General features: G+C 34.0%; 1 protein-coding gene and 1 long non-coding RNA gene across 3 annotated transcripts in view; one reads left to right on the plus strand and one right to left on the minus strand.

The window, feature by feature from the left end:
• The window catches only part of LOC135691087 (uncharacterized), a 52,730-nt gene extending 47,991 nt beyond the window's left edge, over positions 1-4,739 (plus strand). The window contains exon 14 of the mRNA XM_065208839.2: positions 594-4,739. Coding sequence (XP_065064911.2) covers positions 594-728 — 135 coding nt within the window. The 3' untranslated portion in view covers positions 729-4,739. The remainder of the gene's footprint in view (positions 1-593) is intronic.
• Positions 4,740-4,859: 120 nt separating this feature from the next.
• Positions 4,860-11,699, minus strand: LOC135691094 (uncharacterized). 2 transcript variants are annotated; one of them, XR_010516729.2, is made up of 2 exons: positions 10,890-11,699; positions 4,860-5,290 (listed from the first exon to the last, which is right to left on the minus strand). It is a non-coding gene; the product is annotated as an uncharacterized LOC135691094 (long non-coding RNA). The 2 variants fall into 2 exon arrangements; XR_010516728.2 differs by lacking the exon at positions 10,890-11,699 and adding an exon at positions 8,725-8,866.
• Positions 11,700-17,489: the final 5,790 nt, after the last annotated feature.

Genomic DNA, 17,489 nt, shown 5'->3' on the forward strand with positions numbered 1-17,489 from the left:
AAAAATTTACACTTCTCCGGCTTTGGCCGGTTTGGAATTCTTCCAACGTAATTCCAAAAGACCCTTGTGTGAATGTGTCCTATCTTTGAAACATCTACGAAAACAAATTATGTAAAAAACTTAGACAGTATCTTACTAGTGGTTTAGCGTGAACACTGATACATTTTCTTTAGACTAGAAGATGTCAGTTTTGATCGATTGATGGTTTTTTATTGGCTGGTTTCATGAATAAAACGTCTCACCAACTCAGGTGGTCTTTGACAAGCCGAAAAATAGTCGTTCAAAATGTGAGATTTGGTCTGTAAACAAAACTTATTACGACACAATAAATTCTCTTCTCTTGAAATATAATCAAAAAGGGAAATTCATGTTATTATTTTTGATTATATTTCTTCATTTTCTGAGAAGTATTTTTTAACATGGAAATAGACCTAGCTTGCTTGTTCAGCTTTTTTCTGTAGGGTCTTGGAGCGAATTCATTCGTTATGTTTTTACTTAGTGTTATAATACTATTTTTCAGCTTATTACGAATGACAAGAAGATCATGTTCTCATAAAACTATTTTTTATCACCTTTTATGTTTGTTTTTTTAGCTGAAGAAAGTGAATGTGACGACGCTGCGTTTGTGGTTGAGAGAGAAAAATATCAAAGTGAAGGCGAATTCTAAGAAAGAAGAATTGATAACACAGGTTCAAGAGTTGCTAAAAATTTGTCAGGGTGAAGAATAAGCTTTTTTGGTTCAACACTCTTCTTCTTCTTCTTCTTGCCAGCTTCTTTTCAAGTGCAGGGAATTTATTTATTGCTTCCCATTCTTTTCATAAAAGATCTTTCTCTTTAATGTCCATATTTATATTCAAAACTATATTCAATCTATAGATAGGGTTATAGAGTTTTGACAACATTATTTGTGTATGTCTGCCCGACAAAACCTTTTTAATAGAATTGAATGTTGTGTTATTGAGGTAGGCCTTGAAAATTCATTAATTCCAATACGGCCAGCACTCAATAAATTGTAGTTGCATTGTAATAAACATGTTTATTGACATGGCAAATCACATTTACTTAATTTGTTAGTCGAATGAATTATTGAAGCAAACATGAGATCATGCATTGTAAGATTTGTAAATTAACATTGAGTTGATTTCTCAGTTAAGCATGTTATATAGTCTTCCAGATGTTTGCGATAAACTTTCCAAAACATGTGAGCCAAAAATTATGACGTAATGTAAACCCCTTATAGAAACAGAGTCGGGTTGATTTAGGCGACAAAGAGTAAGCAGAAATTGACAACAATTAACAGGTATTTTTGCTAAAAAGTTACAGAGGAGGAGCCTTCGATGCCTCCAAATTGTGTAAAAATGGATTTGAACCACCGATCGTCACGTTAAAGATCATTTCATCTATGAGGAAGGTGGCAGCTCAGAAATATTCTGCTTAAGTATAGCTCTAGATTTGACTTATTTTTGGATGTCAGGTGAAAAACTTTGTGGGTGAGGATTATGAGATTTTCGCTTTTGTGTTAATACTCTTTAGCTTAAAAGTTAGCAAAAAACGTTAGGAAATCTTATTACGAATTTTAAAAGAATATTGCCATATATCAGCACAATAAATTTCGAGATTTCTCTCGAGATTTATTCAAATACGAGAATTGGCTTTAAGAAGTAATCAACTATGTTCCTAGCTGAGACTTTATTGAGCAATATTTATACTGAAATAGTCTTCGTTATATATTGACCTTCAGTTTAATCTAATAAAAATATATTATTGGGAACAGTGGCATAAGTTAGAATCACTTGCAAAATATTGATTTGGATAACAAAAGCTGAAATTGCACAATTTTCTCACCAATATACTGTTTACAAGATCTCAATGTAATGAAATGAGTTATTGGCAGAGTTTTAAGACAATCTACGTCATCAAGCATTTTCAAGTTCCAAATAACATGTTTTATTTTGAAAAAAACAATACGAGTCAGCAGTTTTGTTTTGGTATGTTTAACCGCAAATTGACTTTTTTTTCATTGTTAAGATCTCGATGACTGCCAAAAAATTATTATTTTACCAGAACATAGTTCCAGATGTATTTGGATCGACCAACTAAGTTGTTAGTGGTCAGGTGTTAGTAGAAAAGAGATAAACGCGGTAGGCACTGTGGGAAGTATTTTTCGCTTCTCCTCCGCATCTACAAACGTGATAGATGTGAGAAGCTGAGCTATAACTGCACTGTCATTCGGATCATAACAAATGTTTGATAACTCATTGGTTACATATTTCCTGTACTTAAGGGTACTACTTTTGAACCTCCAAACTTTCGATGATTTAAGAACCTATACACCCTAAAATACCCCAAAACAATATTCCAGTTTCACCAGCTACCAACATCCCCCCCCCCACACTATCAAACCAACGCAATAGTTGTAAAAAGTGTGAAAGCGGACAACAACAGAGTATTGATGGGTACAATGCCTGTGAAAAGTGAAAATTTCGGAACAAAACCTCTTATTTCAGCTCCAAATACACTTGACATGCACATGATAAACATCGTTTCATTCGATTTAAACATTGCTTCGCTAGGTAGATTTAAATTTTTAACAAAATATGTGATAAAGGTAATATTTTGATGCAATTCCTTTCATAAAAGCAAATCTTGATAAAATAACAGTTAACTAAGCCTTCTAAAAAGTGATCAATTCTGTCATTCTATTTATCTGTCATCGGAAAAGTTTTAAAGTTGTGAATACCTTTTGACTTACTTAAAATATCTTTTGAGACAATTTTCCGTTTGGAGCGAAATCACTTGATAATTTCTAGATTCCTGATGAATATTTTCTGGATAATTAATTTAATTTTTCAATCAGATGAAAAGAGAATATTTTAAGCAAGTAGTCCTTGATGTACATATTTGAACAAAACGGATTTATCTTTGATGTTTTGCAAACAGTACTAGCGAATCATTCATTGCAGCAGATGTTTTCAAGATGTTTTCTATTCAACAGCTGTTTACAGTTTGAAAATTAGCACTTGCCTGTCAGACCTCGGCTTTGTGTATGTCTTTTATATCCTCACGATTCTAGCCCAAAGGTCCGGAAAATCTAAGCAGATTCACTTCCAAATAATTGAAGTAAGCAAATTTAATCAAAGGAGAGAATGCTTGCATTGAGATGTGAATTTGTTCTTTCTTCATGAGTGATTGTTCCTTATTTCTTAACATTGTCTTTTCATGCCTTATGGAATCATATTTCTATTTTCAGGGTAGAAAAAGCAATTATAAGAATAATATTATTATTGTTTTATCAATGAACTTAGTCTATCATTTGCTTTCATTATCATAAATTTTCTTCCTTTAATTATTTCTTTCTAAAAAACAAAAGGAAAGAATAAGCGAATAAATGTCAATAATAGGTTTCTTGAATAAAATTTTCTAGATATAGAAACCAAAGAGAACAAATTATTTGGGGAAAGATAATCAACTAATCAAGGATTCTTTACAAAAATCCATTGTAAATTTTTCTCTGTTTGGAAAAATCTTGCAATTTTGCAAAGGTATCAGAACATTTTTTTGTCAGATTTGAACCTTGTCTAATAGAAGACGATCGAATCGAATTTCCAAATTTGTCTACGTGCATTTCTTCTAGTCTGTATTTATCTTGTATCTTTTACCTAAATTTGCCAGAAGCATTTTCTAAAACATCTTGCTTGTTGCAACAGTATCCATATGAGGCGCAATCTATAAGTTCTGTAGGGGAATTGAGGGATTGAATTTCTTTTTTTACATTGCTACTGTCAATGTTTGCATTGATCTCTCAGATAAATACATATAACAAGTTTTAATTATTGCTGATCGGACCATTTTCATTTAGTTTCTTTTAACCTAGTTTATTTCGCACAAATCTAGACTGTATATACAATTAGGTATCTAGCAAACAAAAACAGGCACCTTAAAGACCACACTGACAAATGCAATAGCAATCGTGATTGCGTTTTGAGTTTAAGGTATGCTGATGCGTATGGCATTGTGCATTTGCAGCTTTCAACAAAGAAGAAGCAATGGTACATCGTCACGACCATTGATTGATAGTCCTAAACCCAAGCCGCAAACTCCATCAAGAAGACTATTCGGCATCATGAATTCTAATCAACTAGGTTTCAATGTCTACAAAGAACTATTCAACAACATCATCGAGGGCTCCCTTAGAAAACGATTTGTCTATATCTATCGGTAACAGGAAATTGAGTGCTTTCAACAAACCGACTTAATAATTTTACACAATTTCAGGTAAACCGAAAATGTAAGTTTGTTTGCTACATTACTTTGTATTTTGGCTGCAGATCCTGCGTAATTGAGCATAAGGCAATTTGCCGCATGGATAAGAAGTGCTCATTTTATTGTACCCAGCTGCCTTCGCCTGAGTAAACCTTTGAGAAATAATTGGATTCTTTTCACCTCCAACCGCAGTTCACTCATTTTCCATCCTTCTAGGAGACCACTCCGTTGTTTTTCACCTTAAACCATCCAGAATTAGTTTATTGCACAAATCATTCTTACCTGATCATCATAAGATCTTAAATAGTTTTAATCAACCTAAGCAAACTCTCCACACTTCGAGTACCAAGGCGAGCGGCAGCACTGCTGCGATCTTCCCTTGAATTTTGCATACCTTATCTTGTAAACTCCTTGACTGTCCTAATGCTTGTTTCACGTGTCATTGAAGATACCCAGCTTTTGTAATAACCAAATATCGATTTAAGAAACATCAGAGAAAACGCACTTTTCTAAGTAATGGAAGTAAAGTAGGTTGACACCTGTACAAAAGTTTCCTTTTCCCGCAGATGATCCACTTTAGAGAGTTACAAAAATGATACTATCATGTCTAAATTCAGCAGAATAAAGAAGACAATCAGATCATTATTTTCATTCGAGTAGAATTACAGCTTTGATTGATCTTTTATGCCAAGAATCGTCAATTTCTAACATAAAGCAATTCTCCATCACATGTTGACCAAGACAATCGATGAAGTTACGTCTTGAAAATCTGGACAAAATTATGTCTGCTTTTTTTACAAGGCTAGAAATCTGATAAAATTACAGAAACGTAAGCTTCCTATTCCCTCGTCACCTTGAAAAGCAGTAAATGCTCCTTGTTACTGCCGGCTCAAAGGCATTAAATGTCTCCGTGACTTGCTCTCTTTCTCGAGTGCAGGGAATTTTTCTAATTGTCCCTTGGGAATTGACGCAGTTGCCAGTCCCCGCCATCACACGTTCACTATCGATGTCGTTGCTTGCTCATGGCCTAAATAAGAATTTCAGCGTTAACACTAGTTTTAAATTTAAGATTTGTTAACAAGTATTGAAGGTATTGAAAAATACGAATAACCATTGGATTGCGGAAAAATTTGGTGCCGTGACTTCTACAAATAGTAAGTACAGCGTTTTTATTGGCAATTCTGCTGCAATCATGCTTTCTTGTAATAAGCAGCCATAACATAAATTAATGCTGTAAAGGATAAGTGACAGTAAAATAAGGCTCACCTGCCCGTAAAGAATCAATTTATTACGCTAATTCTATGTATTATTGATTAGCTGCTATGTTCAGCTTCACTTGGCGTGGCGTATAAAAATAAATCCCTTTGTTAGTTTTAAGTTTTCTTTCTGCTTTATGCTGGTTTGCAGGACTATGATCTTGATTCTTAGGCAAGTAACGTGCGCCTTTACTTCATTAGTTGCTTTTCAATATCAGATAACATAAAAAATGTCAGCCAAAGAGCAGCATGTTTTTGTTTGATCAGCTATTTGAATTTTAGAACAAAATAACATCGTTTATACAAGATATTAAGTATCTACACACTGTTGATTGGCATATTTGTTAGCACCTTGCATCTAGAGGTTGTGCCTGGAATCAAGAAAATCATATTCCTATCAAAATGCTGTAGAAAATATTTTTTAGCATTTAGCCTGAAAGCTTCAAAACGGAATTAAAATATAGAAACCAAGCTTTATCAAGTTTTAAATATACTGGTAGATTTCATGATTTCACGATTTCACTACAGGCAGCCATTTTAAGGCGATAGTCTCTGCACTGCAATTTAAATGCAACAATCGGCATATTGGCCTGTTGTTGCTGTGTTACATGTAACTATAGTCTTTTGTGTAATTAAGCCAAAATGTATGTTGATTTGTATGTGTGATGCCCATGGATTTCATCGGGACCTAGTGCCTTTAACCAACAATTTCTAGGAGCTAAGCTTTCACTTTACTCGTTTGGTAACATGTTTACATGAAGTAGTGCTACATACTACAATAATCATAATCATAACCATGCTTATGCAATTTTTATGAAACTTTGATACACATTGCACACACATTGTGGCTGATATAGACACTAGGTGTATACACAACTGTAATTTAGAAGGTATTCCCTCTACATCGTTTTTCACCTTGTCGTTGTATTGTTTGTGGTCTGAGGTTTCGGCAGTCCGCAAACGATGGATTTAACATAATCATATAGAAGTAAATTATCTGTGTATTAATCCTGTATCTCGGATTAGATAGAGAGCTTTGGAGATTGCAGAGGCGTAATCTGAAACCACTGAAAGTCGAAAAGATGCTAAAATATGCAGAATCACGGGTTCGTGAATTGTTCGGACAGTTACTCAGTGTACTTCATTCATTACCTAGTGCCTCGTTCCAACTGCATCGACTTTGCTGGCAGCCATAATCAGGCATGCGTCAGAAGTTTATTGTAGGTAACACATTGTGACCCCTCCCATCAATGCTGATATATTCATTCTGCCCTATCTTGTCAGTCATCTGTTTATATCAATAACTGCAAAAAGCGTGCTACAAGTCTTTGACATAGTAAACCATGGACACACACGATTACTCTTTAGGTCTGTGGTTTTTGAAAACTCTTACTTCTGATTTATTGTTGGATTTCTTATCATTCCAAAATCAAAGTCCATTAGATCTGAAGTGGTCCTAAACCTCTCAACAGAGAGCATAAAAAGACCTTATTACTATCCGCTTACAATCTAATCTCTAGCTGGTGGATGGTGATGTTGACTTACATTACAGTAAAATAAACATTATAAAGCTTATAACAGAGTCATTGATTGGGACATACTTATTTTGTTAAAGGCTCCTGCAGAGCTACGGGGTTAACCCCGCCAATTACACTCTACAGTTTTTCATGATTGGATACGACCTTTTCGAAATTTTGCCTTTTGAAAATGTTGAAAACACCATAAAAGTTAAAGCGCAACAAGACAAAACTGTCTTTGCCTTTAAAGGAACTGCAATCCTATTTGTATAATAATTGTTTTCCCGTTTCGTTTTCTATGCACTTTTCAGTTGTTTTAATTCAAAAAATATTTGGTTTACATCGTGATTTGCCAATAAGAAAGACGGCGGGTATGAAAGGCTATGTTTTCTTGTCATTGTGAAAAGATCTTACGTATATACGTGCTCTCTCAATATGAGTTCGTAAGCCTCTTCTTTATAACTCGTTTATAAAAAAGCTTCAATATTATTTAATAAATCATCTAGCTTTGGCAAGCAGCACTTTGCAGCAAACAAGAAATCTTGTTTGTTATCTAAGATAAATTGATTTGCGGTTTTGCTTGTCAATCATCATTGATTAAAGAACAAAATTATTTTAATTGTTTATCGATTTGTCTAATATTTCGGCTATTTCTTGATATTTTCCCATGAATTGCAGTAAAAAAGGTCGTTTTATTTGCATTGCAACGTAACACAGTGTGGCACTGTGTGCAAAAGGCTGTCGACTTTTTATGTTAATGATTTCTTAAAATTCCGTAGAACACTGCAACATTGGTCTACTCTAATAAAGAATTCGTGTTTGTCGAGATGTAAAGCCAAGGCAACGCATGGAACATTCATACAGCAAGCCAATTCATTCTCTTTGCAACACGTGTACATAAAGTCTTTCCGCGTTATCCAGGGGTCTGGGACTTGCTCTATTACACCTAACTTCAATAAAATCAGCGAAATCGATGTTCTAGTCTTCATATATTCATCATCTAGTCTCCTTCGTATTTTGGTCTGAAATAATCGGTCGATTTTAAACGACGATTTCCTTGCACTCGATATTAAGTGATTTTCTGAATCTTGCTTCGAGCTCTGTTTCCTTTTCAATAACGAGGCCGAAGTAATAGAATGACACGTTTCCAGACAATTAAATAAAGGGATTGTTGGTAATTCATGCCAGCATTTGTTCGATGCCCATTGGCTTTCAAAATTTTTCATCTTTTGCATATGCGATGTTAGAACCGATAATGTTAATTTTCACATCGGATAATGTAATCTATTGAGAGAATGGTCATGGCACTTATCAGAGTAAGCCAGTCTCATATCAAAATACGAAGAACGAAGAATATTTAGAGAGAAAAACGTCACGAGAAGAGTGGCAATAAAACTCTGGTTTCACCATGACATGTAAACTTTTTCACAAGCCTTAATAAGCATATGCATATGTTGTACTTTCTCACTGGTGTAGACAAGTTTGCAGAATGACATTCCTAAACAATAGAAGTCTATACTCATCTCTCTAACAAGGGACTGGGTGGGGTGGCTAGAAATTGAATTGCGATAATGAACTAGCTAATGAATTTCAATACTGCACTGTCAGCATATGCCAACAGTAGGCTAGTATCAACTGTATTAATAAGAGCCTACTACCTGGACCCAGTAAAAAGAAAAGTTACTTGCGTACGAGCCTTGTCCTTCCCCGCATTTCTTTCAATTTGTTCTATGCAAGGAGAGAGAGAGAGATACGATTGAAGAGTTTCAAGACAAGGATAAAATTTCCTGCCTCGCTTTTTCATCCTATCACCGGCATTGCTTCCATTCCCTGTTTGTCAGAGGCAACACTATACTCATCGCAAGATCATGTTTCGTACCAAGAGGTCACCTATAGCAATTCATATTAGTCACCCGAATTTTCCACCTTTGACCTAGCAAAATAGAATGACAAGTTATTGCTTTACAAAACGTCGATTTAGATTACTTTGAAGCAATTTCAGGAGTGTCTTCGACATTGCCAATAATGATTTCCAAATTAATTCTTGTTCTCAGAAATGTAACTTTTTGTTGTGGTTTGCAATGTGACTAAAGGCAAAGAGAAGGATTTCACGCAATAGTGGTGTTTGAGAGGGGGTGGCGTCACACATCAAAACCCATTAAGATAGCTGACCTTTTCTAGAAGCAATGTATCGCAATGTTTGGTAACCGATTGTTGGGAAGTGTAATTGTGACAATACTCATTTAAAAGTAACTACATGGGGACGAGTTGATGTTCCTTCCAAATCGGAAATTCAACGGTTTTCCTACAAAAGAGAATGTAAATTGTGCAAAAGAAATTTGTTTAAGTTTTCTTCGTATTTGACTTTTAGCCAACCCAAGGACGTTAGGGAAAATAGATGAAAGAGCCAGATTTAAATCTAGAGTTTCAAGGTGTTTTTAGACCGTAAGGTCTGATATCTTCTAAAAATTGTTTATAACACTTAGCAGAAAAAGGAATGCGTACACTCTGAGAGAAAATATAGCATCTAAAGTATTGAAGTCTATAATGTTCTGCAAAAGCTCTCTACATTTCACACTTAGAAAAATTTTTGTGAAAATTTCAGTGCAACCTTTCTTACTTTAACGTCTTCCGCTTTGTTCCTAATTTTTGGGGTGCCTTTTCGCAAAATTTTTAAGTGCGAACGTTTATTTTTTTACAAAACTGCAGGCAAAGATGTTAAAAATTTTCGACAAAAAACATATAATTAAATTGCAAGCACTGAGAAAATATTTGAGAATAAAATCTATCCAAGACAAGGACTAGTCGTTCAATGCTGTCACCTATTCGATTCAGTATGTTACGTTTTTCAGTAGGGTGTTCCAAAGGGTACGAATATAGCAATACGCTTTTCTTGTCGTAATCCTGTTGCTGTGTGTCCTTGAGATGCTAAAATATTGACAAATTAACAACGTAACTAACTATTCCTAAGTCAAAAGGTAACCAACCAATTCATGTATCCAGCCATCATCTCTTTAAATTGGCACCTCCTAGCTCATGAACCTACCTAACAGGCAGCCATGCACCCAGTAGAAACCTAAAATCCTGAAAGCCTAATGTTTCTACTATGAAAAACACAGTTATACTTGAATTTATCCCCGGATATTCGTCGCGTTTGACGCATGATTTGAAGCAGTTAGTTGTAATCCTGTTGTATCGACAATGGCTTAAAATGAAGCTAGATTTACTTCCGCAATATGGCGGCAGGCAAGTTAAAGGCCTTACCCAATAACAATGTTAACAATAAGCTGTTTCATCAATAACTTGTATTAATCGAAAGTGAATATTGCCGAACAAGGCTGAGTTGTTTTTCTAGGATCGAACAAAGGGTTTGTAAATTACTGGTGTATAGTTTTGAAAGTTTCCTAATTGAAATTCATAAGTTTATCTTTATTCATTTATTTTAATTTCAAATCATTTCTTTAAATTTACTGGGTTTTTACTTAATACTCAAAAGCAACTATGACTATATTGTACTGTTGTAAACAATAGTTTGAAAAAAGTTCTGAATTGTTTTAAGATGATTTTAGAATACCTACCCATAACATTACAGATAGAATTCAAAGTTAAAATTATTATGTTCCATTCACAAAATACAAATGTAACATGTTTTTCAGGCGATCTAGTTTATTTTTGTATCCGCCGATGTCTGTGTCTCGTAAAACAAATAGCCCTCTGTGAAAAAATACGAAGTGTACAATTGACAGTTGCTAAAACAAAGTAAAGCAGATGGGTTACCTTATGTCAAAATGCTGACAAGAACAGACTAATTTACCCGTTAAAAAGGAAGTCGGCAAAGTTTTTATACACTAACCAATTAATTTCCCGTGTTATATGATTCACCAGAAGACGACAGGATAGAACTTTCGTTCAGCGACGTTTCTTTCAGTAATTCGAATAATAGCCGGTAATTGGAAGTTTCTTGTGGTCCGGCAAATAACGAGGTCACTAGCTCTAGGCAATATGTATATAGATTACGCAAACAATCATGGAATAAAGAACATTAAACAAACCATACCTAGTACAACCTTAAAAATACGAACTTATGAAGATACCATGGCAAATCAATTATCGGAGAAATATGATTTTAGGAGTTTAAAGTACATGAAAACTAAAGAGCGACATTATCGTTTACTCAAAAGAGTATTTTAAAGTAAATTTTGCTTTATTAAAGCAAAAAGCGTTTATTTGGCAAAGCAAAGCCGCCTATTGAATCATAAATACACTATTAAGTTAGAATGACGTCAAAATAAGATTCGAATGAGACGGAATTTGACGGAAATGTTACTTTGTAATAAATGCGAACCTCAATATAATCAATTTGATTGGGGTTTTTAAAGAATTCAGAAGCCTACTTATTTGAGTCAGTTGCATAATTTACGGACCAGCCTTAGCTTGACCTTACTGCCTTGATCAGCACGAGTGTAAATTCATTAACAATGAAAGCTGGCACAAACAAACAAAAAATTTTAGGGCTCTATGTCTCTGTTTTGAGCAAACGTTTTAGAGAAGGAATTTGCGAGGCGTGATTTTGCCTTGCACGGCATTCTTTGTGACAGACCTATATGACCTTCAACGCCCAACATATTTACTTGAATCGGTCATGCAAATCTAAGTTTATTAAATTGTGATCTTAGAAAAGATAGAAACTAATACAGCAGGATATGAAAGACTTTTCATAAAGATACTTTACTCACATTGAAAAAGAATAACGAGATTTGTTCGTGCGAAGATGTGCAATATCAGTCTCACTAGAATCGCAATAAGAACTTCTCCGCAGACTGTTAAGACAAGCAATGTAATGAAGATTCCTTGATTTTTGCTCTCAAAATATAAAAATCTTTTGATTGATATTGCAAAAAATTTAGGACATGAAACAGCTGCCAAAGAAGCAATAAGACTGAATATTGCAGAGTGTCGCATCTTTTATATTTTCGTCAATCCAAAACAGATGTTTCACCTTTGTGAATTTTGTGCAAAATGTGCTTGGGAAAAGAAGAGCCTGTATTGCCTTTTTCGTATTAACAAAATTTGAAAGATCGGAATAAAACTTGAAAAATTCTTCTCACCAAAAAAGTAATGAATGCTTTTGAATAATGAATGTTGCCGCAATTCTCCATTTCTGGTAATAAAAACTTCAATCTGTCTTGATCACAATATATTCATTTTTTGGCATGTTCGTCTAAGTAAGTAATCTTCAAAAATAAAACCCAACTTGCTTCCTTTATTCTACTCTCCAGGAAAAAATCTTAAATGTTTTTTGTTTGACAAATGATATGGCCTTGTTTGGGATCCAATCTGCATAATCTTACAAAAGTTATTTTTTTATTTTTCACCAACCACCATTTCTCCTTGCCCAAGCCATTATATAATTTGTCATGGCAAAAACTCCAATTTTCTTTAACTTTAGACAAAAACCATCATTTTATTATACATTCGACTTTTTCCTTTACTCATTATATTATACATCTATCATTATATCATTACATTATACATCATTATATTATATTATATCGATTTTATTATACATTCGACTCCAATTTTCTTTAACTTTAGACAAAAACCATCATTTTATTATACATTCGACTTTTCCAAGCCCTGGTCTTCTCAAGTATCTAGTGACGTGGAAATTAAAATGTGAACAAACAGACGAATCTCCTTTTTATAAGATTATCCAAAGATTAATTTATTTATTTGATTTGCTAACTTATATTATCTATCATTGACTTGTATACTAAATAAAATAGTTAAAAGTACTTAACAACTTAATACTTTGTACATTTACAAAGAATCAGGCCTATGCTTAAAGGTTAAAGTGTTATCAATGATTTTTTCACATGAAAATAATTCCCAGTTTTTAATGGATATGGTTAATTTGTTATGCAGTTTAAGGACATCCTTAACAGAACGTACTTTAGTTCTAAGTTATCTACAGTAGTTTGGTATTATCTCCTCTATCTTTAACCAGTATCAGCCCTTTCACATAACTGTAATAGCAAGTGAGAAAGACACGAAAATTGATTAAATTTAAAGAAGTAACGTAAAATCTTGCATTTACTCACTTATGTTTATAAACAAAAATTTCGAAAAACGATGCACAGGCACAAGTTAAAAATAGTTTTCCCTTTTATTTATGCTTTCTTCAAAAAATTTAGACCTTTAGAAATCTTCTATCAATAACAATAACACATATTTCAATTTTCTTTTTGAAAAAACTGCGTATAACTTTAGCTTAATCCTCTTAAAAAGCTCGTGTTATCATAACAATTGTTGATAGTGATTTGTAAATATAACAGGTGCCTTGCTGACATGACTTATCTTAGTCAAACTAAAGCTTCGCGTAAATTGCTTGAAATCTACAAAAGAGCTTCGCAAGCCGATTGCAAAATAACTAAATCTAGGATATAAAAACTTGTTTGCACGATTTGATTTATGGATATGACTAACTTTTAATTAAATTTCATTATTTCATCTAAACCTGTTTATGCGCGTCTGTCATATAATGCTCGATGTTGTAATGGCAGAGCTGTACACGCTATGGTTTAGAGACAAGTCGGGGGGGGGAGGGGGGGTCTAAGTCGCATCTCTGAATTTTGCGCTTAATGGGCTCATTAGGTAACTATCAAATGTGACAACAGTCAAGTAATTTTTGAGATGAAATGAAGAGAGCAAGCAGAAATGAAAAGAGCAGAATTTCATAGCTTCACGCAACCTGAGGATATTCTCCCAACCTCTTAAGCGAATAGCGTTAACTCTGCTACCCTACACAATTTATCAACATTATTGGGTCGTTATTATGTTGTAATTCCAAAAGATAAAGGTTTCTAATCTGTCAATTTTTCTTATCCATAGTGTGTATATTCTGAAGAAGAGTCAAGGAAGATAATGAATTGCAAGTAAAAGGTGTGTGTTTTTATGTTCTGGCTTTGTTGTTCAACGACAAAAGAAAAATGAGAAATTTTTTCATCAATAATAATGAATGCTTGATAAAATGATCTGGAAAAGGGTATGTTCACGGCTGATTTTCTTGCGGTCTGTCACAGCGCATCCAAAATGTCTTTCTTCGGTCCTTGGATAATTTCTTGGGAAAAGTTTCATTAAGGCAAGCTTCATTGCTGCAACGAAATTGCAAGTACTAGCCAATTAAATTTCGGACGACAAGATGTTAAACTTTTGTCGCAGATGGTAATTAACACTTGAAAATGCAGAATTCAAGCTCTCAGTTGTCTAAATCATGCATTCTAAATGCTCTATTACCTGCACCAGACATCAGTACCAAGTACGCAGGTGTAGCAGCTTTTATATGGAATCACACTTTGCATTATCGTAGCCTATTAAAAAGGCCCATTGGTAATGGCAAACTCTGTCAAAATAAGATATGTATTCACAAAGTCCATAAAACATAACGGTTATACAGCTGTGAGCTGGAGAAAGATTAGCCAACGCTGCAGTAGTTTTGAGGAAGGGTAAAGCAAACTTGACAAGAGTATATAAAGCGAGAGAGGTTTAACCTTGTCCTTAAGCTTTTCATTTCTACCGACAAAGCATGAAGACCAAACCATAGATGATTTTACTCAAATTTAATTCCCAACACTTTTTTTTGAAAAGCTAAGAGAAAAAGTTTAATAAAGGCAAATAGGGCAAAATTTCAAACGGAGGAAGGTTGCGGTTTTTTTCGGACTCCGTGTATAGTCTTGGAATTTTTGAATAGACTCAATAATTATACAGTCATTAATTGTAGAGGTTTAAGTTAAGTGAGCTGAAGTTTAGTAGATCAAACCAGATTTTAGTAAATTATAGTCTAGATGTTTCGTATAGTTTATATCATTTAGTATACTGAATACGCATACAGTTATTGAATATTAATATAGTTTCATACTCTGTAAAAGTGAAACTATGTTTATGAATTGAAACCTTATGTGGACGTTGGGTAGAATAAATGAAAGTATTGTAGCTGCTTTGCCTCTCAAAGGCCAAGAAAATCATCACAGACTTTCTTATCTTAAGAATTTGTGATTAATGAAAACTGCAAAGGAATAGATGGGATTAAAAGGCGAAAGAGGGGTCAGTGATTACTGAACTTCCATTCTTCGTAATTAATCTTATTCAGAGTACTCAAGCTCGAGCACGAACCATAAAACTTTTGCTTCCCTCGACTACCATTTCTTGATTCATTTTCAAGCCTATTCCCAGGCCTTTTGGTTGATGCTGGAAACGAATATCTTTAGCTTATTACCTGGCAAGTTTTCTGCTTGTTCTCACACGTTGACATTGGTTCATCGTAGCTAAATCAACCCGATGGACCGCCTCTATTTCAAGTAACACTGATGATAGTTTGCAAAGCCTTTTTGTGCGAACTTTCAGGTCTGTTCGGACAGTAGCTAAATGTGTATTTGGCGTTGAGTTGTATTCGAAAGGTATTGACGGGTGCCCAAGACTGACGATTGTGATTGGCCTCATTTTAACCAATCAGCATTCACTTATTGCTGAAGTCATCAGGGAGTCGAAATAAGTGGTAGAAATGAAAAACTACTTCTTGCTATTATGCAAAAATTTTACCTGATATCCTTTGCGTAGAGTTCCCGAAACAATGAAATCTTTTATGATACAGAACAGATTATCAGAAAATCATTATCATTTGTTTGATATGTTTCAATATCAAATCATTTTCTAGTCATCTAATATATTCAATACAAAAATTTCTCAAGATATTGCGGTCATTTGCCACTAGTATTAGTCAGTTCAACTCATTCATATCTAAAATACCGAAGCAGCCTTCTCACATTTAATTAGGATTTTCAACATTGTTGTCCTGCAAAAAGAGCATCTACATAATAGGCTACTTTGATTTTTCGTCAATTTTTTGTATATGTTTCTTGTAAATTACATTAATGAAAAATATATTCATTTTACTTGTCTCTTGTTAGATCATTATGCCTATGCAATGAGTATGAAAGAAAGTATTAATGAAAATAATCTTTGGAACTGATTTTTAAGATGCTCCGAGAAAGTTTACAAACTTTAAAAGGTAGAAGTAGTTCATAAAAAGGTATTCCAGTTACCTACACTTAGAGAGAGGCGGTTTTTGTGAGTTCTCTGAACTTTCGGATTAGATTGAACGAGTTCAGTTTTTCAAGGATATGTTTTTGCAGCCATCATTAGGTCCTTCTACATTGTGTGAAATTATAAGCTTCTGCTTGCCAATCCTGTAAGGCTTTTAAACTTGAAACGTGGAAGTGGGGAATTTTCAAGAAAGCATTGGTTGCTTTCAGATTTAATAAGCATCTTATTTTCTGAGAGTTATCTGTAATCTCCACTTATTGATGCTTGCTAAAAAGTCCCAATGACACAAGGAAAGTTCCTGAATCTGTTTCAAAATGAGCCTGCCACAGATTATTTCAAATATTTATGCTTCATATCTATAAAAATTCATAATTTTTTCGGCCAATTATCTAAAAAAAAATTCAACATCATTTAGAAGTCGATGATTAACATTTAAGGAGTTTATTCCGTAGAAAATCTCAGAATTGTTAGCTAGATTAACCACACGATGTAGCTAAAACTTTTGAAAAGGTAATATTAGTCAATAAAATCTAGAACACATTCAATCAAATACTGAAATTACAATTATTGTACACTGTGCTTAATTGATATGTTATGGCTTTGCCTATCCAAGCTTGCTCATGGACTAAACCATGTCACTGGCTAGACTGTTTAGATATGTCCTCAGTTATCTCGTGTATGGCAGGTGCCTTTAATATGGCTCGCGAAACACCAGGTGTTCGGTGGTTTTCTAGGGTAGGGACGTTTTTCTATGTTCTATATATGCTACAAGAAGATAGGGATTTGCCAGTAGTAACTCTTGCCAATCTATCTTTGCATAACTCAGAAAATAGAATCACTAAGCTTAAAATTGCTTTCTACGAGGTGATAGAGTCATGTTTCAAAACCTTCGATAATAGGTCAATTATAATTAGGTATGACCTTACAAAGCATCCCATGAGGTGATCTGATGAAGTGAAAATGTTGTGTCCTGTTCAGGAACGTACCATCTTTGATAAGTTAAATGTATCAAATACTTGAGAAGAGGGATAAAATATTTGATATTAATTGCATTGGCTAGTGCGTTGTCTTCTTGTGACAGTGTCAATGTTAGCTAGAAATTGCTTTGGCAAGAATCGTCACATTTAGCAAACTCTAAAGTATTCCCAAACTACAAAATTTGTTGTAAAAGTCCTGGAAAGATTAGTGACCACGCTTAAGTATCAAATTGTCAAAAGTCTTCGCATAAGATATTGAATTTTACAATCACGGCGGTAGGAGCAATGGTTTGTTTTTAACCAACAATTTCGTAATTTTGATAATGCTGTATCAAATAACCTGCTTCAAAGGTAATAATATGGGAAGGAATAGA

Source organism: Rhopilema esculentum, chromosome 4, assembly GCF_057945365.1.
Source record: "Rhopilema esculentum isolate cy_ngs chromosome 4, ASM5794536v1, whole genome shotgun sequence".
Classification (NCBI taxonomy): domain Eukaryota; kingdom Metazoa; phylum Cnidaria; class Scyphozoa; order Rhizostomeae; family Rhizostomatidae; genus Rhopilema; species Rhopilema esculentum.